Source organism: Pocillopora verrucosa, chromosome 4 (genome assembly GCF_036669915.1).
Source record: "Pocillopora verrucosa isolate sample1 chromosome 4, ASM3666991v2, whole genome shotgun sequence".
NCBI classification, from domain to species: domain Eukaryota; kingdom Metazoa; phylum Cnidaria; class Anthozoa; order Scleractinia; family Pocilloporidae; genus Pocillopora; species Pocillopora verrucosa.
In genome coordinates this window covers 8304807-8324676 of record NC_089315.1, presented here as the reverse complement: position 1 = coordinate 8324676, position 19870 = coordinate 8304807, and the positions used below count along the sequence as shown (strand labels likewise).

The following is a 19870-nucleotide window of genomic DNA, read 5'->3' as shown; positions in this document are numbered from 1 at the left end:
CTGAATTTATTCCCGAGCCAACTCTTACTTCAGCGTTTCTTTGTGCCTTGATCCATTCGATATCGAACTTAAAACATATCATGCATAAATAAATAAGCTAAGTTTTTCGTTTGTTTCACGATGTAGTCAGGTGTGATGTAGATCGCGACGTTTCGACTGCATACTGCTAGTCTTCTTCAGGCGATGAGGTCGACTGGTCATGCGTGATGTTATAAAGCATGATGCTCTGCTGTGATTGGTTGTTTTTCAACAGCTCTGATTGGTGCATTTCGATCCTTGCTGTTCACTCAGTGATTTGCTCCCTCGGTGGTCCGCTGTCGCACGGCTCTCCTGTTGTTGTGTTTCTTGATCGTGGGCATTCACGCTTCTGGAATTTCTATTCCACTATCCCTGTTGATGTTGTTAGGGTGAAGTCTTATATGAATAGCCTCTTTAACCCTGCGCGTGTAGTAATAAGGGTCACGGTCAATAAACTTTACTTCGTTCCAGAGTGGCTTGTGTCCGGTGTTGTGGGCATGTTCTGAAACGGCGGAGGTCTCGGTACGGGCGAGTCGAATGTCTCGATCGTGCTCCTTAATTCTGTCTTGCATAGGTCAAGACAGAATTAAGGCTTCAGTATGCAGTCGAAACGTCGCGATCTACATCACACGTGACTACATCATGAGACAAACGAAAAACTTAGCTTATTTATTGTTATTCACCACGATGAATAACCACAACCTTTTCCATATCATGCATGTCACCAAACCTACAACTGATTTATTTCTCCTAGGTACAAGGATGTTGAAGTCAAGAGAGCATACGAAAGTGCGTTAGAAGAGAATAAATATTCAGTTTAACATATTTGTGTCCTACAAATGTGTAGGAAAAATGTGTTTTTGTCCTGCTAATTCCTTCTTACCGATTGTCATGGTTGATGAAAACAGATATAACGCTTTTGTGGACACTAAATTATGTTGTGAGTCTTGGCAGCAGCAGACCAAGTCTATTGACGCAGTAACATCTTTAGACTCCGCTCTCGGGACTTGTTTTAATTGGACGTCACAAGGTGGAAATCTGGGATCCCTGTTCTTGGAAATTTGTCGTGCGTCGTCATGAGCATTGACAGTTATTGTTGATGTTAAATTGCATGAGGTGAATCGTTGGTGAGTGTGTAGACCTCTAAATCTGGTGCTGTTTATCTCAAGCGATGGAACTGACATAGATCTTCGCTCCCTAATTCGATTGCAGGAATCTTAAACAGATTCTATAACAAATACTGAATCAGGTATAGGTGTAGTTCTCCTGAAGGTAATTCCTCTTTCGTCTATCTGGTTCTCCGAGACATCCTCTTGTGGGCTGAGAGGTTTCATTTGTTTAACAGAACGAAGTGTGGGCCGAATTAGCTCGGATTTTTTAAATCGCAACAGCTTGAGGACAGTATTTCTTAAACAGCGTTCTTTAAAGCAGTTAATCAATGGATTTACCAATGAGTGTAACTGCATCAATATCTCGTACCATCGAAAAGCCGAGTTTTTCCGAAAGACTGGGAACAAATATCCCAACCAGAGACACGCCTCTGGAAGAAGAAACGAGAAAAGCATTGCACAAGTCATCAAAACAGTCATCTTAGCAACTTTAGAGTCCAACTTTTCTTTGATTAGAGAGTTAACCTTCAGGGTTTTGATTCTTTTTCGCTTACGTAACTCAAGGTACACCATAGTGTTAAAATATATGATTAACACGATGAAGAAAACATAACCAATACCCCGTATCAGAGCTAAGTTTTCATATACTTTAAGATCTACACCAGCCCCAATCATTACGTATGGTGTTGCTATGATTGCCGCAGGCATCCAAGCGACCACGACAAGTTTTTTCATAAGGCGTTGTGTCACAATCACTTTGTATACCCTCCATTTCTTGACAGCCAAGAATCGTTCCCAGGCTATGAATGCCGAGTGAAGCACGACTGTCCCACCAGCACAATACATCGTAGCTAAGCCAACGAGGTGAAATATACAGACATGATCTAGAAGCGTTTGATGAGCAGTCAATAAATCAACAGTAGCGGTTAACGGCATGGATAAAGCACCAACCAGTACGTCTGCCACCGCCATACTACGCAGCAGTACTGTCGACACTCTTTGCAGTCGTTTCTTCCTGTTCACGGCTATGATCTCTAAAACGTTCAGCAGGACGATGAAGGGAGAAGAAAAAACTGTGATGCCAAACACAGCCCAGGGAATGGTGTTCTCCTCCAACTCCCAGGTGAAACTTGGAAGATGCAAACAAAAAAACAGTGATCTAGGAGTGTACGCCTTACCAGTGACAGTTTCTGATTCGTTTACTTTCATTTTGCCAGATGAAGTTACTCACTTGATAAAGTTGTTATTTCGTTTTGAGAAACAGAGAAAGCGCTCTTTTCTCCTGCTTTTCTCCCGGTCATTCAGCGCGGAAGTCTGATTTATTTGTGCTCATCTCGACCTTTGGTCTTTCTTTTCATTTGATGAACGGAAAATTCTACCACGCACACGCAAAATTTGAGGTCTTTACAAAGAAAAAGCCGGAGTCAGGTGCTCGGAACAATTTTTTCCCCAGCAAATGTTAAATGGGACCATTCTTTGCGAATAGAATAGAGAATTAGTATGGCTCTCTGTCATTAATCAAATCAGGTTCCTTTTACGGCAGTTAACAGCTACATTTGAAAGATTGGCGAACAAATTTTTAAACGTTTACTTAAAATTTGGAGAGTTCTCAAATGTGCTAGAAAGTATAATCAAAACTGTGATGTATTGACCATAAACCTCACGATTCAACTAAAAATGTCTCGCACATCTACGTTGATATACAAAAAACGCGCAATTAAGTATTATGTTCCATAATAACAGCAGAGATTCTCAACATTTTAGAAAGCTTCCTTTGTTTAATAAGCCAAGTAATTTTGTTTAACACGTGTGTTTAATAAGCCACGAAGAAAGATAAGATTTGCTCACGTCATTGCAGCAAACAAACGAACACTCTCGCCGCCTTAAAACATACGTTCTTAATTTATTTACAATGAGTTTCCTTGCCATTCAAAACTGATTGAGCAGAGGTGTTTAATAAATGTGTTTAATAAGCCACGACGGAAAACGAACACTCGCTCTTCCTTGTCATTCACAACTGACTGAGCAGAGGTAAATCCTCGTACATCAATCACTTATGGAAGTGAATTATACTTTCCTTAAGATCACTTACTGTTAAAAGAAAACCGTCGGTATAGCCATTTTGCTGTTGCTCATTCAAAAGAGTACATGGCCTTTTTCTTGCGCTCGCCAAGTGACAGGTGTCAGCTTGTGACAGGAACTTATAAAACAAATGTTTCAAAGTTTGCCCGGAAGGTTTTTAACTATTTCCAATCATTCAGTTCATTCACCCCTCTAACTGGCACAACAAACTTCAGCGACGACATATTGACAATGGTGGAAATGAAATGGTCATCCGCTAGATCCTGGCCAAATAATTATTCCAGCCCGGCATTCAAAATTGCCGAACTTGCCGCCATTTTCAGAAAAAGCCAATGTTTGGTTGAAGGCAGTTATAGTCGACACCACCTTTTTGCTCGGAACCTTTCTCCGCCCTGCTTATCCATTTTCCATAAGTCCGTTCCAGCAAATATTATATTTCCCATCATTCAACGGGGAGCAAGGTTATGTAAAATGGCAGCTGAAGAAATTACACAATTACCTTTGACAGCGTTAAAATTGCCTTATTTTGGAGATTTGGACGCTTTCTAGTCTTGTTTTAAGGACGAAATGCAAGAGGAGGCAAGATATCTGAAACGGTAAGCTGTGAACCGTGTGAACTATTAGCGAAAGTTTCGTTTGACAAGATCGTTGTCCGCGGTCGGCGGGCGCCTCCTTCAATTTTTGTCAGCTTTAATTTCGTTCTCGTTCACTGATCGAGTTTTAACTTCCTTTAGGAGAGTGAAGGGAGGAAGCATCGATGCTCATCCCACAGAGAAGGCTATTGTGGTTAATTATGAACTGGAAGCTGTTATACTTGGCCCGTTGGGAGAGCCTATGTTGGGGGAGCGGAAAGAGTGTCAGAAAGTGTAAGTTATCACCATGTGTAATGGTTCTGTTAGGTTCTTGGCTTGGAACAGTTTTCATAGGCCGATGGGCAGGTGAAAATGACGACTCGTGTAATGAGCTAGCCTAGTCTTAGACTTTGGTCTTGGGATTTCTTTACAACTTCAAATTGTTTTCCTGTTGTAGTGGGCGGTTCAGGCGCTTCATTCGTTTCCTAGTTACGCTGCTTACGCTGTTTATCACATGTACTATCTTCATATGTCTCTGAAGAATTTTTTATATAATCATTCGATTCTTTCAATCCAGTATACTACCTGCGAGAAATCTCTGAAATATAAGTTTAATATGAAATAAATTTAAAGTAAAATATAACATCTATTGTTGTGATTGGTGTGAATTAAAACACGGTACTATCTCCGTATGTTGCAGAACAATTATGGATGATATCAATAATTTTTTCAATCCGGTTTACTAACACTGAGAAATCAGTAAAGTAGACGTTTTATATGCAATGTACAATTTCTAAATTTAAAATAAATGGTATTCATTATTATTGTGATTACTGTGAACAATTAAAGCTCTTTTACTACAACTTATGTTGCAGAAGAATTTTTGACGATGTTAATCAATTTTCAATCTGGTGTACTACCTCTGAGGAATCTTTAAAATAGAAGTTTGATATGGAGTACACATTTTCTAAATTTAAATAAAATAACTTCTTTTGTTGTTGTGATTAGTATGAATTAAAAGCAATCAAGAAAACTACATGGTAGCCCAAATAAAAAGTGTGTTTAATCAGGAAATAAAGAACATCATGTGTTACTTATCAACAGAATTCGTCTTCAGAGTCTAAATTCCACAACCAATATAGCAAAGCTGGCTGCAGAAGTTATTGAAAAGTGCAAGCTTATCCATCCTTCCAAACTTCCTGAAGTGGAACAGTTACTGTACTATCTACAAAACAGGAAAGATACAGGAAAAACAAAAGGTGATCTTATAGCAACCAGATTTTTCTCAGAATAAAGTAGATGAGAGGAATGATGTGTAATAGCAGTTGGAAGAAATTTTTTCTAATACCTATGAATTCATTTAAGCCTATAATGGAAGTGATATTGTACCATATACTTTTGAATTAGTGATTAGAGAGTAACTTGTAACCTGAGGTGACTGTACTATGTTGTTTTGAGTTTTTCTTTCATGCTTACAATCTCTTCCAGGTAAAGAGAAAGGAGACAGTCTAAGAAATGCAGCAGCTGACTTTGAGGGGACTGAGGTATTTTTTTCTTTTTGGCACATGCAATTGGAAATAGAGTAATTTAAAATTAAATCATTTGTTTCTAAAAATTCACAAGTACATGTATTGAATATTCATAGGCCTTTCTGAATTTCTTGAAAGAAACTGATGTAGGAAGACTTTCTTTGGCAAATAGTGCCACATAGACATCTGAGCTGTGACTGTAGACTTAAACCTTGGAACTAATTGTTTACAACCAAGTGTCTTAAATCTGATCATTTCAAGCAGCCAAAGTAACTCTTGATTGTCGGAATAAATGCTTTGAAAATGATCAAAGTTATTGTGCTCTGGGCTTATATGAGAGGAAAAACTGTAGGCTTGGGCTAGTGTCCACTTAACGCTTTAACTTCCACACCAAATTTGAAATTCTCCTTACTGTCAACCATACAATTCTTATAATGTTGGTTCAGAGAACTTATTACTGGATCAACTAATTATCTGCAAATTGATAGTTTTCTTTATTATCATCATTTTTCTGGTTGATATTGTATGGATATTGTTAGGAGAATTTCTGTCTTGGTCACTCATGGCAGTTAAAGGATTAAATAAAGTGTTAGTTTAATTTTGGGTGTATGTATGGTAAAGGTTTCATTTTATCAAGTGAGACCTGAATTTTTTTTTCATTTTTTTTCATTTTTTAATTATTAGTCATGAGTTCTACTTGAATTTCCAGAGATTTTATGCTGCAGAAGCCCTGAAGTTCATGTTATTATTGGGATTTCCAGGGTTCAGTGAATAATTAGAGCTTTTTCTTTACTGAATCTAGCTAGATGAACAAGCCAACATAAATGACATAGAGGAGTATGTAGAGTTACTTTATGAAGAACTTCCTGAAAAAATAAGAGGAACTGCACTTATACTACAGCTTTCAAGAAATCCTGATAACTTAGAGGAGCTCGCTGGAAATGGTATGTATAAAAAAGTAGTAAAAAACCATACAATCTGGGACCACTTTTGTCACTTAATTGAAAAAAAAACTTTTTTTAAAAAAAATCCTCTTGAATTTTTTAACCAACATATGGTTTGTTGGAGAGTCATGCTTCTCTCTGGTATTCTCTTGTATTTATGGCTTACAACAGGACTTATTAATTACTTATGTCAGGTCCCTCTTGGAAAGTGTTTTTTTCACTTGAATGTATAGTTCTTGCAAGTTTTACAAAACCTTAAAAGTAGCTGAAAAATTCTTAATAATGCCATAAAAGTGATCAGTTTACTTGTCTTATTTGTAGAACCTGTTTTGGGTGCCTTGTCTAGAGTGCTGCGGGAGGATTGGAAGAAAAGCACAGAACTTACCACCAACATTGTGTATGTGTTCTTCTGTTTCTCCAGCTTCTCCCAGTTCCATTCCATTATTATCCATTACAAGATTGGAGCCATGTGTATGCAAGTCATGGATAGTGAAATTAAGAGATATGAGCAGTGGTCTGCTGAACTGGAAAAGAAGAAAAATAATATCCTTAAAATGTCTTCCATATGGTAACTTTTTTCAAAATGGTGCTCAGCCTTGTTCTTACCACAGTTTTTACAAGAGGGAATTTCTTTAGACCATATATTCTCACTATGCAGGTGGGAAGGAAAATTTATATGACAAAAATGAAGTTGATGAAAATCTTCTTCTCCTGGATGGTTTGCTGGTTTTTTATTTCCAGTCATGCTTTCATGGAACACATTGTTCAGAAATTGCATTTAAATTACTGCAGTAAGAGGAACTGTTGATGTGCAGGATTTTTCATTCTCTTCAAGACTTCACATGTTAGGAGTAAATTCTAACACACTAGTCCTGCCCTACCTATAATTAAATTATTACCCTTTTTTTTCTTTTTTTTTTTGCAATGGATTGGTAGTCACTTCAAGTTTTCTTATCCTTAATTGACTATGAGCCTAAAGCTCTGGTTTTTCACTTAACATGATAACGTGATAATAGAAAGGACTATGAAAGGAGCTTCAAGAAATTTCTTGGTCTTGTTAAAAAGCAAGAGCAGCTTCTCAGAGGTAAACCTTAGAAGACATCACTTCCAGGGGTATTTCATTTGTGATTTTAAACCTTAGATATCTTGGGTGATTCTGGCGGCTTCTAAAATGGTACACTAAATAACATGCAGGGCACAGTCTTGTCTATTTAGAAGGCTACTTTGTGGAGTACCAGTGAGAAATAATCCTCTACTGCAAAAGTGATTGGGCAATCATTGGGAATCCTGAAAGAGAATCCTGAAAGGAAATCCAGCAAGAGAGCAGAATGTCATTCTCATGGAGTATAGCTCAAGTCCACTTTTACCCCAAAGTTTAACCCTCTACATCCCAATGTCATTATGCATATTCTCCATACTGTTCTCTATACATTTCCTAAGGTGCTGGCAAGGAGAATTTGTTTTTCTATCAAGAGTGTCTTTAGTTTGTGATCATTCCCTTTATTCTTGTGACCTCAACATGTGATTCAGAGCCGATATTGTAGGGAGAAATGAGATTCTAGTCACTCTTAGGGGTCAAAGGGGTTAATTGATTTGATTTTTATAGTTACCTTTAATTAATATAGCAATAGTCAGTCATAATTAAGTCAAGGGTGTTTTTATAACATGTATAATTGCTGTATATTTCACTCTCCTAGTGTTATCTTACTTGCTTCTAAATCTGGCTGAAGATGCAAAGGTTGAGATGAAGATGAAAAACAAAGGGATTGTTTCCATGTTAGTGCAGCTTTTGGAAAGAGACAATGTAGATTTACTGATTCTGGTTGTCTCATTTCTTAAAAAGTTGAGTATTTTCATGGAGAACAAAGCTGAAATGGTAAGTCACTATTTAGTGGGTTGAAAAGTACTGTGCTAAGTCTTTGGAGTTGAGGATTAGAAATTTTCATCATTAAAATGTTTTCTTTTTCTTTCAGGCAGAATGTGGCATATTAGAGAAGCTGGCCAACTTGATTCCACATTCAAATGAGGTATTTAATATTGAAATAAAGTATGGAAAGATATTATTGTATGAATGTGAGTATTTTATTAAACTAAAACACTTGTAGATTCATTATGACCACTTCATCTGGGAACTAAGTGGCATATTTTTCACATGTAACACAAGTGGCAATACTGAACAACAACCTCACAATGTCCACAAAATTTGTTGTGGTGAGCAACAAAGGTAAATGCATTTTCTAAACTAGAGAATGAGAATAGTTAAAGAAAACGCTATATGATCTTGTTTCTAAAAAAAGCAACAAAAGTATTTCTTCCAAAAACATCAGCCATGTGATAATTTGTTTCATGTCATCTTACTTTTAAGGATCTTCTTAACATCGCACTTCGCCTGCTTCTTAATCTCTCATTTGACACCGACCTGCGAGCAAAAGCAGTGAAAGCAGGAATTCTTCCAAAACTTGTGCAACTTGTTTGTAAGTCCTCATCTATATAACCTTTGGAATATTTGATCAAACAAATGGAAAGTTAAGTTACATAAGAGGCTCAGATATATTGTTTTGTTGATATGCTGACTTTCTCCTAGTTATCTTGGGTTGGGTAAGCACTGTTTTTTTTTCCCCACTGCACTCTTGTAGCATGGAATAAATATCACGACAAGTGAGGATTAGTATGGCCAAGATGTGATTTTTGATGAAATGAAGTGTCTTCATCATACTTGATTTACTTTTTCCATCATGAAATCACTCTGGAAAAAAATTGTATTCTGAAAAATGATCTTGTATATGAACAGAAGCATCAGCACAAAAAAATTACTTTTTTGGCTACATTCAAAGGATCCATCACACCAATAGCATCAAACAAAAATTTTCATACCTTGATGTTGTTGTTTTTTGTTGATCTAGCCAATGAGATTCACAGTGTAGTGGTACTTTGCATTCTGTACCACATCAGCATGGATGACAGATTCAAGTCCATGTTTACCTACACAGACTGTATACCTATTGTAAGTTTTTTTTTTCCTAACTGCATTAGAACTCTGTACATAATTTAGAATGTGCCTCAAAGTTTTCTGTTGTGCAAGATTTTTCATACCCCTTTTGATTTGTTTCTTTTGTCTCAGATCTGATGACAACCATGGAAAATGTTTGAACTACATGTTCATTCCTTATTGATTTAAAACCATGATTTGATACTTTTTGAAAAGCAAAACCAATGTAACTTTTTTGTGAAGTATTTGACTTCATCATGTTTTAACAAGTGGAGCATAGTTATTCAACCTTATAGTCATTTAGATTTGTTTCACATTTTTGGGAGGTACTGCTGTCAATTTGAGCAAATGATTTTCAAATTTACTTTGAAATATTGTTATAATACATTTTTAGTTTATTATTCTGTGTAAGCGCAGTGTAGTTTCCCCTCTTTTTTAATTCATTGATTAGAAAAACACGAATGATGCTGAAGATTAAAAAGAAAAGAAAATAAAAGTAAATGAAATACATTTTCCATAGGTATGAAACAAAGAAAAATCCTGAGTTTGAACAACGATATGAAGTACAGTAAATCCAAATTATCATGTAATACCCCCCACTAATGCAGCTCTATAGTTTTTTTTAGGAATTTAACCCCTTTATTCCTTTGGCACACTTGTTTTGTTGACACTATGGTTGTGCCTTAGATGATGCAGATGATGCTGGAGTGTCCAGGAGATCGTATTGACCTGGAGCTTATCGCGCTGGCCATTAACCTGGCAGCTAACAAGAGGAATGCTCAGTTGATTTGTGAAGGGCCAGGCTTGAAGCTGCTCATGAGGAGAGCATTTAAGTTTAACGATCCTTTGTTGCTAAAGATGATTAGGAATATCTCACAGCATGAGGGACCTACCAAGGCCCAGTTTGTGGTAAATGATACTAACCAGTGAAGACCAACTTGGTGATGCATATCTTTTATATACTATGATAAGGCCAAGCATTTTGATTGGGTCTTACTTATGATCCACTGGAGGACAGACACATAGATGACGTCACCGTTAACAACATTTTTCTACACACACTAACACACACAACCCACAATTTCTCCTTTCGCTCTCACGAAGGGCTAACGCTCGAAACGTCAGCATTAAAATTCTTTACGGTGGCAAATTTACATTATCAACTCAGCTGATACTTAATTACCCTATTACAACATTTTTCTAAGCCTCGTGTGCTTTTTTTCGATCTTGCCACATTTTGACGCCATACACTGTATGGAATCTATTACTTAACAGACGCACGGCAGCATAGAATCTACTGGTTAATCAGGTGATACTCGTGAAGACCACTCTCGTAATAATAAACACGACTGTGTCTGTTTAGGAATATATCGGTGACCTTGCCAACGCTGTACAGAAATGCCCCGATGAAGAGTTCGTCTTGGAGTCTTTGGGAATTTTAGGAAACTTGACAGTGGCAGATGTGAATTTTCAGCAGTTGCTAACAGATTATGACATGTTGAATTACATTAAAACAAAGCTGAATCCAGGCGAGTAGAGTCACTGTGTATTGGGGTGGGTTTTTCAAACCTAGGTATGATTGATGGATTTAGCTGAATGGACTTATTGTGATTGGCTGCTTTATCTGTTCGATTGTATTGTTCGATTACAAGGAATGAAAAATTAGTAACAAACCAATGCACCAATCTTATTTTAGGAAACTGTAATGGTTATGATTAGAACAGAAATAATATCACTTCTTTTGGCTCAAAGAATTTCTGCCGCTCTCTTAAGTCCTTTTGAAAGCCTTGGGAACCCAAATGACAAACCAGTTTAACCTTGATCAGTTTTATTTCGTGAAATACGTCCTGTTTGCACGCTGTAGTTATTTCCTTTTTACTGTCGACTTTTTCGTGACTGATTCAATCATACCTCCTCGTTACAGGTGTAGCAGAGGATGACCTTGTTCTAGAAGTAGTGATCTTAATTGGCACTGTGTCATTAGACGATGAGTGCGCCACTGTGTTCGCTAGGGAGGGCATCATTCAAATGCTTATAGACTTGTTGAATGGTAAGTCTTCTCTGTCGTAAGAAAAGACCCTTCACTTCAGGGTCAGTTGTAAATTTTTTAGTCATTTTATGTTCCGGGAAGAAACAACCTCAACTTGAAGGAGACTTAAAATGAAAATCAAAGAGGTAAAATGATAAAAATAGGAAGTAACACTGTTGGCTACAGATGGAGAAAATTGACATAGATTGCAATTTACGTATTCATTTGTTCTGCATCTGGGCCTCATCAGAGATCTTGGCAAACTTAAATACAAAATCAGTGGAAATTCAAAGAGCAAATAAGTAGTGATGAAGTGTAAGGATGTAAATAAGCGAAAAGTTATGATATTAAGTAACAATTGTCTTTTTTATCTAAGGTCGAGAGAGGCGTCGAATTGATTATTTTGTTGTCTTTTTGTTGTAACAGCTAAACAAGAAGACGATGAGGTTGTGTTACAAATAGTTTACGTTTTCTACCAAATGATTTTTCACAAGGCGACAAGGGAGGTCATTGTGAAGCAAACGCGTATCCTTTAAATAAACTTGCTTGTGGGAAAAAAAGTTAATGTGGACAAAAAGAGTTAGAGGGTATTCATAAGAATTTTTTGTTACAAAGGACATGGATTCATACTAGTATGAAGCGGGTGTCTGTTCTATCCTGCTAGATGTTTAGCTGTCCATGTTGTTACGCGAATGAGAATGAATTAGTTGAATCCCACTTGCAGAAATATTCGGGAAAGTAGACTTTAAGTTCTCCTGTAATTTTACTTAATACTCTTGTAAGAATTCGATACTAAATCAATTCTGTCTTTTTATGATATACCTTCTTTCCCGTCAATTTTCATTTAGTTTAACTGAAAGGGTTTTAAAAACCTTAACATTGCATCTCAGAGGCCCCTGCTTATCTTATTGATCTGATGCACGACAAGAACACAGAAATCCGCAAAGTCTGTGACCAGACTCTCGACATTATCATGGTACTGTTGTTGACTTTTTTTTATTAAGTCGTTTTTTGTTTGTTTGTTTTTTCATAAACTTCCCAATAGGACGGGTGTGCAGTACAGATGGATAAATGTGGGGTGTTTACGTAGCACGACCCCTTCTCCAATAACTGACCGGCCAGGTTTTGAACAAGGAGTTTTGTTAAGGACGAAATTGGCTGGTATCAGTGAAGGACACTCGCCGAGGAAATTGCAAAGGTTTCATGCTAACTTCCAGCCTTAGAAAATAATCATAAAAAACCCATTTTTCAAAAAAAAAACTAGGATCAATGTCAGTATCCGAGGAGCTGCGCACCTACCCCTCCCTTAGCCCAACAACAGTCGACTAAGGGGCAGGGGAGGGGAAGGTGCGCATTTGTTCATATACTGACATTGATGCAAAAACTAACCAATGTGCGTGTGGCTTTTTTCTGTGCTTGCTACACAGTTTTAGTTTGAAGTCGAAAATGCAGAAACCCGGAAGCATACACGTGTCATTGATCGAACACAGTTGTTGAGTAAGTCCATGTCAATGTTTTAGGAATACGACGAGGAGTGGGCAAAGAAGATCCAAGCAGAGAAATTTCGCTGGCACAACTCTCAGTGGCTGGAAATGATAGAAAACAAAGTTGTCATGGAAGACAATGACAGCCTGATGTATGGTGATGATTCCTTCATGGACGGTGATCCACTCGACAGACCCGATCTCTTCTATGGTCATCCGGGATACGACGACCCTGTCACGCTAATGTCGCGTGAAGGAGCCATGACTCCGGAGTACATGATGGAGGATCCGGGCGAGTTCGGAATGTTCAACGGAGAATCGTACTTGAATCCCGCGGGTCATCCCGTGAGCCCGTATGCCATGGGGCAATATGAGGGATACCCCGATGACGGAGTAGGGTATTTTAATGCAGGGGAAGGGGCCATGGGGAGCTGGGGACATTTGATAGACGACGAGCCTGGCAAGGCACCTTATGGCCCTCCACAAGGTCAAATTTCCCGGCCTAGCAGTCGGTATGGTCGGCCTGTGTCACCAGGTTATTCTGAAGCTTATGGGGCTGAAATAATGGAGCCTGAAACTGATATGTATGGGAGGCCTGTGTCAAGAATGAGATCAAGCTATGAAGACACGCAGTTTGGTTACAGATAGTTATCTGACTTGGTTTGATCATTAACCCAAAGTTATAAACTTATCAAAGGAATGAAAGAGCTTGTTAGACGTTCCATGAGTAATGTAAGTTGGCTCTAACCTCTGTGTTAAAGCGAATAACATTTTGACACTTGTTTGGCTCCTTTCGAGCTGTGTATATTTTGGCCTTTACTACATTACAATCTGGTTTAATTGTTTGTAAGATTTTTTTTCTATACATGGCTGCAGCGAACAGACTATTTATCTCAACTGTAACTTATAAATGTATATGAAAAACAGAAAAAAAGAGTACGATCATCTCTTAACCCTTAAACTCCTAAAAGTGATCAACATGAAACTTCTCCCTATAATATTCTTATATTATCCAGCAAACAGGTAATGAGAATACTCAAACTTATCAGGTAAAGTTGCTACCTTGATCTTGCGCCAAATTCTCACAACTAATTTACAACGATATGTGTAGCAGCAAGAGGGAAGAATAAACAATCAGATCTTGGGAGTTAAGGAGTTGAACGAGAGCAAGGTTAGAATCACTTATACTCAAACGGAAAACCCATCGATCATGATCTATTTCTGTCTGCCTTTTAGCGGGTCGTACACAAGTGATGTAAGATTATTTTAATATGTTTTGAAGAGGAGAACTTTTTCACATTTTTTCTTGATTCTTTTCAGTGGTTTTCTCGTTTGCGTTCGCCCTGAGCATGGTCTTTAGTCTGCCTAATGCCTTGAGAAATGTGGTTAAAAATCACATGTAAACCCCAAATTTTCCTGAACAAATTGTGGAAACGCAACGATGTTTTTCAAGATGCCATGCCAGTGTTTTTTTAATAACCTCAGAAATATGCCGCTTTTTGTGAGTAATCCAAAAGTGTATATATATTTATTGTGAAGGCTACTTGTTGTTCACAGTGCTTTTCTTCGTCTTCTAATATATTTGCCTATTAAAGGTTGAGCTGCGCTATCGAGAATTAACTCTTATCTCATAACTTCTGCTTGTAATAATTCCAAAGCTGTTCGATGATTAACTGACATTTTTTAAAAACTACACCTGTTTTCTGGCTTGTGTATTAGAACTTAAACCGATGCGTTTCTTTGTACTTTGAAATGCCCCCGTTTCACCTTGGGGGGGAGGGTACGGCTACACGAAGGCTCCATTGACTCTTTCATTTTCGTGTGGATAGATTAAAAAACGCACGCTTTGATGAAATCATTATTTGAAGATAGATGGCCACGATCGACTTATTACCAGATCATCAGACCACCTCCCATGATTCTCTGGAAATTTTGCAGAACACCGTTTCGAAATGTTTTTGATGTCGGCGCATCAGGGATAAGGGAAGCGAATAATCTTTTCCGACAGGAGACTGGAAAGGAATACTTTGAACGCCTGGCAACTTTGAGCTTGTGCTCATCTCGTGACTGAAGATCGGTATGAGACGGAATAGTTGCCTAATAAAACCCCCCAAATTAAATTGTGACTGAGATGCAGCAGTTTTCTTGAATATCTAAACAACTCATATTCAGTCTAGAAATTAACGATTACCTCCCAATCAAAATCTGGGACTAGCATCACCATGCAAGTAAGTGATTTTTTCTTCGAATTTGAACGTCAATGTTTTCCCGAAATAGTATACTCTGTAGCTCGCCTTATTCGAGTCTGTTCCAAAATTTATATGTTGACTCCGAATTTATGTTTTTCATTTCATCTATGATTTCGATGGAAATTCAATAGATTTTAATTTCCTTCGCATTTCCTCATTGTAAACTCGTGCAAGAAAGATAGAATGTAAATGTTTTCCCGAAATAGTATACTCTGTAGCTCGCCTTATTCGAGTCTGTTCCAAAATTTATATGTTGACTCCAAATTTATGTTTGTCATTTCATCTATGATTTCGATGGAAATTTAATAGATTTTAATGTCCTTTACATTTCCTCATTGTAAACTCGTGCAAGAAAGATAGGTTTTCGACGTAAGAAAGAAGATTGCATAAGAGTGCGCTGCACCTCGCCCACCGTAGAGTCTCTGTGGCTCAGTGTCAGGGCATTGGAGCGAGGAATCCGATGGTCGGAGATTCAATTCCTTATGGGGACTCAGAATTTTTCTTTTGTCCCACGCTCGTGACAAGACGGAAAACATCTTTTTATATTTCTTTGCTGAGCTTAAAACTTACCATTATTCCATTTACAAACATGACGTTATCGACATTTTGATCCAAGCATTTTGCAGAACGCGTGTCATGTGAACTTCGTAATAGACCCCACTTTCCGTAGTCTCTGTGGCGCAATAGTAGAGCATTGGAGCGCGGAATCCGAAGGACTGAGACTCGATCCCTCATGGGAACTCAGAAATTTCCTTTGTCCCACGCTCGTGTCAAGACGAAAGACATCTTTCTTTATCTCTTTCCCCAAGAAACTATCATATTTTCCAGATTATTTAAGTCTATAATTTTGTTGACGTTAATTGGTATGTTATTTTATGAAAAAAATCAAGGCCATGAAAGACGAACCAGTAACCCAACATTTGAAAACACTTATAATATTTGGGTTCTACTTCAGTGTAAGAAAATGTTAAATCATGATTAAACCGTGGATAACTAAGTTGTTTAATTTAATGTTTTCTAGATGTGGTTTACTACTTCACGGGATATTTCACATATTTTGTTCAAAGATTGGAGTGTGTCAAGTGTTGGAGGTTGGTTTCACTTTAACCTTTTAACTTCCATGAGTGACTAAGACAGAATTTCTCCTTACTATATCTGTACCATATCATGTAGACAAGTGATGAGAATTAAAAATATTAAATATGGGATTACTAATTGATCCAATACCAAATTCTCCAAACTAACATAATGAGAATAATTGGGAAAAAAGTAAGGAGAATTGCAAATGAGATCTTGGGAGTTAAAGGGTTAATGGCTGTGTTATTGTTACAGAATGGTGTTACTTGATATTGATAACAAAATCCTAATATCTAATTAACAAATAGATTCCAAGTTGCTGTGCGTCTGTCCAGTAATAGATCACAGATGACGTCAAAATGTGGTAAGAACAAAAAAGTAGCACATGTGGCACAGCCGAGTGTATCACTGATGTTCTTACCACATTTTGACATCCTCTGTGATCTATTACTGAACAGATGCATGGCAACTTGGAATCTGTTTTATATAATAAAGAATTAAAAAATTCGGAAAAAAAAATTTTAATGATGATGTCATCTATATGTCTGTCCTCCATTAGATCATAAGTGAGAACCAATCAGAATGTGTGCATTTAACTGAGCTTATTATATAATCATTAATATTTAAAAACTGCCCCTTGTGAAAAACATGCTTCTAATTAGGAGAACTTTACTGCTCCCCAAACCCTTTGACCCTCAGAGTGACTAGCAACTAATTTTTCTCCTCACAATATCACCCTGAATCACACATTAGGGTCACAAGAATAAAGGAAATGATTATGAACCAAAGAAGTTCTTGATTGTTAAACAAATTCTCCTTTTCAGCACCTTAGGAAATATATAGAGAGCTGTAAGAAGAATATGCTCACTGATGTTTGGGTATAAAGGGTTATTGACGGCATTCACTGAATTTTTGTATTTCCGTTTTCTTCAGGTTTGGTTGGATCATGCATAATCATAATTGTAATTGCTGTTTTCTTTGAGAGTCTTAAGTCTTATAAAGGCCTATCAAACAAGAAACCAGAAAAGAAAACTTCTGAATCTATGCCTCTCTTAGGACACCTACATACCAATGAAAGCAGGTAAAATTAGACTTAAAGGGTGATTATTCTTATTAGTTAGTTACAAACTGGTCAGGGTACTTTCAAAAGAGACTACTGCAGAATGAGTTGCTTATTACATTTTTCTAATATTTAAATGCAATTTTATGAAACTATTGTAGTCTCTTCGGCAAGTTTTTTTTGTAACTAAATTAACTGCCTTTTCTTAACAAACACTTTCCCTAAGAGCTTTTAGAACTGCAAGCAAAATTTTTTTTGTTTGCTTGATGTTCATTCTTTGTTCTGGTTAAATTTATGTAGTATTTTATGTTTTAGAAATGGTAATGTGTAACTTCCACTTTAAACCCCTGTACCCCTCAATGCACCTCAAACCTTTCACTCCCTTTGTAGATCTGCCAGAGAGAGAGAGAGAGAGTGTGTCATTACATGATCTGTGTAAACTTGTTACTTATGAAACTAGTTACTGCTAAACTCACCCATTGAGTTCTCTACTGTTTTGTAGTAGAAAATTGGAGTGCTGAACTAGAGCATCAGAGGTTAAATTCCTTGTAAGGAATAAGATATCTTTTGGTCCCAAGCTTGATACAAATTTATCATCCCCTTATCTCAAAATTAATGGTCTGCCTAGTTTCATTTACACCACACCAGTTCCATAGTAAAAGGCAAATTTCAATGAACTTAAACCCTTTTACCCCTATAAGTGACTGGCATCTAATTTCTCCTTACAATATCACCCCTGAATCAAGTAGAATGTCATGAGAATAAAGGATATGATCACCAACTAAAGAAGCACATGACTTTCAAACAAATTTTTTTATCAGAACCATAGGAAATATAGAGAGAACAGTGAGGAGAATATGAATACTGATATAAGGGTGTAAAGGTTTGAGCCAAGATAGAATGGAATCCTGTAGCTCAGACTGCACTTGTATTCACTCTTTGTTTCACTTAACTCTTGGGTTAAACATTTCTGCTTTGGATGCAAGGTGTATGAACATTGTCACAATTTCCTTTTGACTCTCAGTTTTATTGTTAGGTTCAATTTGATGGATCACCTCAGGAGGACTTTTCTGTATTTAGTACAATTTCTTGTTGGATATTTCCTTATGCTGGTGGCTATGACATACAATGTTTGGTTGTTTCTAGCTGTTGTCATTGGTTGTGGCATTGGTTATTTTTTGGCAACCCCTTTCATGGAGTGTTATTTTGATGGAAAGAGGAAAGCTGCCAGTCAAACATTAGACAGCTATGGAAGGGTCTCCTCTTTTGGGGATCCTGGTTCCTTATGAAGAAAAATGATTAATTGAAAGGGTCAGTCAACAGTGTACTGACTAGTACAGGAAGTGTCTGCTTGGAATTCTCTGATTATTGATAATGGTAATAGGACCGCTGAGTGGAGTCCAACTCAGTCTGTAATCATACAAGTGATTAACAAAATCAGACAACTGGAAATGGGAGTCTGTTTTTTTTAATCACAAGTATGATTACAGACAGAATTGGTCCTGTCAATTAATCAAAACTATAACAAAATTTGAGAAAGAAAGTAAACATCATTTATACATTTTCTTAAAAAAAAAAAACATAAACAATTAACTTGGAAATTGTGAGACAACAGCGCACACGCATAATGTGTTTTGTCCACTAACACAGCATGACTTGTTAACTGTCCCTGTAACTATCCTATTACACTGTCCAATTACAAGCATGACATGTACCCTGTCTTATTAGTGCTCAAATTGGGCTGGTGATGACCAACCACATTTCAAGAATTTTGTTATAGTTTTGATTAGAATGATGATAGCTTTTCAGTTTAGAGACATCAGTAATGGATTTCTAAGGTAATCAGAAGCACAATGAAAGAGGTATTGCCTTCACAATGGCTTCCCTCGTCTCTTTTGTTTAAGAGTAACATCAAGAATTGTAAGCCTATAGCTGCAATTGCTGAAAAGCAAGAAGCAAACTGAAATATTTCAACTCTGGCTATTTAAGAAATATTAAGAATTTTTATAAGTGGATACACTTGATAAGCACTTGTTTATTGATGGATTATTTCTTGTTGTATGACCAATATAGGGTTTGTATATCAACGCCTGGCCAACATTATTCATTTGTAGGAGTCAGACTTTTTTTTGTTGGGCTAAACATGCTAGTAACATAGAAAACAAGATGCATTCCTTTATCGATATTAAGTCAGTTTATAATTAAGTTTATTGAAAATAAGAAAGGAAAGATTTTGAAGGTTTTGAAGAGATACCAGTGAGAACACGAAGTAAATTCAAGTAACCCTATTCCAGGGTAGAAAAGATAAGCTTGAGTTATAACTATAATAAAAATTTTTTATAAATAAGATTTTTAGACGGTTAAGAATATATGAATTAGAATTAAATTAAAAATTAAATTAGATTTTTGTATGTATGATTTGTTTGACAAATGCTTTAGTGTACGTTGGTTTGGACAATCCAAAGCATAGAATTCAAGTAACCCTATTCCGGGGTGGAAAAGAAATAAGCTTGAGTTATAACTATAATAAACATTTTTTTTATAAATTAGATTTTTGTATGTATGGTTTGTTTGACATTTTCTTAAGTGTATGCTGCCTTGGACAATCCAAAGCATGGATGGATTGACAAGTAGGAGGCAAGAGGGCCACATCCCTTTTTTCGTTGGATTTGTGTTTTTTTTTTCTCTCTCTTTTCAACGTAGCATTTTTTCCCGTTGTCTGGCTTTT

General features: G+C 36.9%; 3 protein-coding genes across 4 annotated transcripts; 2 read left to right on the top strand and 1 right to left on the bottom strand.

Moving 5' to 3' along the window:
- Positions 1–1235: 1235 nt before the first annotated feature.
- Positions 1236–2336, bottom strand: LOC131785670 (melanocortin receptor 5-like). Its single transcript, XM_059102601.2, has one exon. It carries the CDS (start codon positions 2334–2336, stop codon positions 1236–1238), a length of 1101 nt encoding a protein of 366 aa, XP_058958584.2.
- Positions 2337–3665: 1329 nt separating this feature from the next.
- LOC131785645 (kinesin-associated protein 3-like) lies at positions 3666–13900 on the top strand. The gene is made up of 17 exons (XM_059102569.2): positions 3666–3805; positions 3944–4075; positions 4886–5040; positions 5270–5325; positions 6113–6254; positions 6576–6797; positions 7261–7338; positions 7952–8130; positions 8228–8281; positions 8620–8728; positions 9158–9258; positions 9931–10152; positions 10607–10772; positions 11168–11293; positions 11699–11797; positions 12163–12248; positions 12793–13900. Exons 1-17 carry the CDS (start codon positions 3777–3779, stop codon positions 13402–13404), a joined length of 2568 nt encoding a protein of 855 aa, XP_058958552.1. The 5' UTR covers positions 3666–3776; the 3' UTR covers positions 13405–13900.
- Positions 13901–14819: 919 nt separating this feature from the next.
- Positions 14820–19545, top strand: LOC131785648 (protein SLC31A2-like). 2 transcript variants are annotated; one of them, XM_059102573.2, is made up of 4 exons: positions 14820–14984; positions 16027–16096; positions 17016–17163; positions 18179–19545. In XM_059102573.2, exons 1-4 carry the CDS (start codon positions 14979–14981, stop codon positions 18429–18431), a joined length of 477 nt encoding a protein of 158 aa, XP_058958556.1. In that variant the 5' UTR covers positions 14820–14978; the 3' UTR covers positions 18432–19545. The 2 variants fall into 2 exon arrangements, with proteins under 2 accessions (XP_058958556.1, XP_058958555.1); XM_059102572.2 differs by having other exon boundaries at positions 18167–19545.
- The last annotated feature ends 325 nt before the right edge of the window (positions 19546–19870 follow it).

Bases quoted from the DNA above. Each gene is read 5' to 3' on its own strand.
- LOC131785670 (XM_059102601.2), bottom strand. From the start codon at position 2,336: ATGAAAGTAAACGAATCAGAAACTGTCACTGGTAAGGCGTACACTCCT.
- LOC131785645 (XM_059102569.2), top strand. From the start codon at position 3,777: ATGCAAGAGGAGGCAAGATATCTGAAACG. The intron at 6,255-6,575 runs GTATGTATAAAA...TCTTATTTGTAG, and splicing joins AGAGGAGCTCGCTGGAAATG to AACCTGTTTTGGGTGCCTTG. The intron at 8,729-9,157 runs GTAAGTCCTCAT...TTGTTGATCTAG, and splicing joins AAAACTTGTGCAACTTGTTT to CCAATGAGATTCACAGTGTA.
- LOC131785648 (XM_059102572.2), top strand. The intron at 16,097-17,015 runs GTTGGTTTCACT...CGTTTTCTTCAG, and splicing joins GAGTGTGTCAAGTGTTGGAG to GTTTGGTTGGATCATGCATA. The intron at 17,164-18,166 runs GTAAAATTAGAC...TTTGACTCTCAG, and splicing joins CTACATACCAATGAAAGCAG to TTTTATTGTTAGGTTCAATT.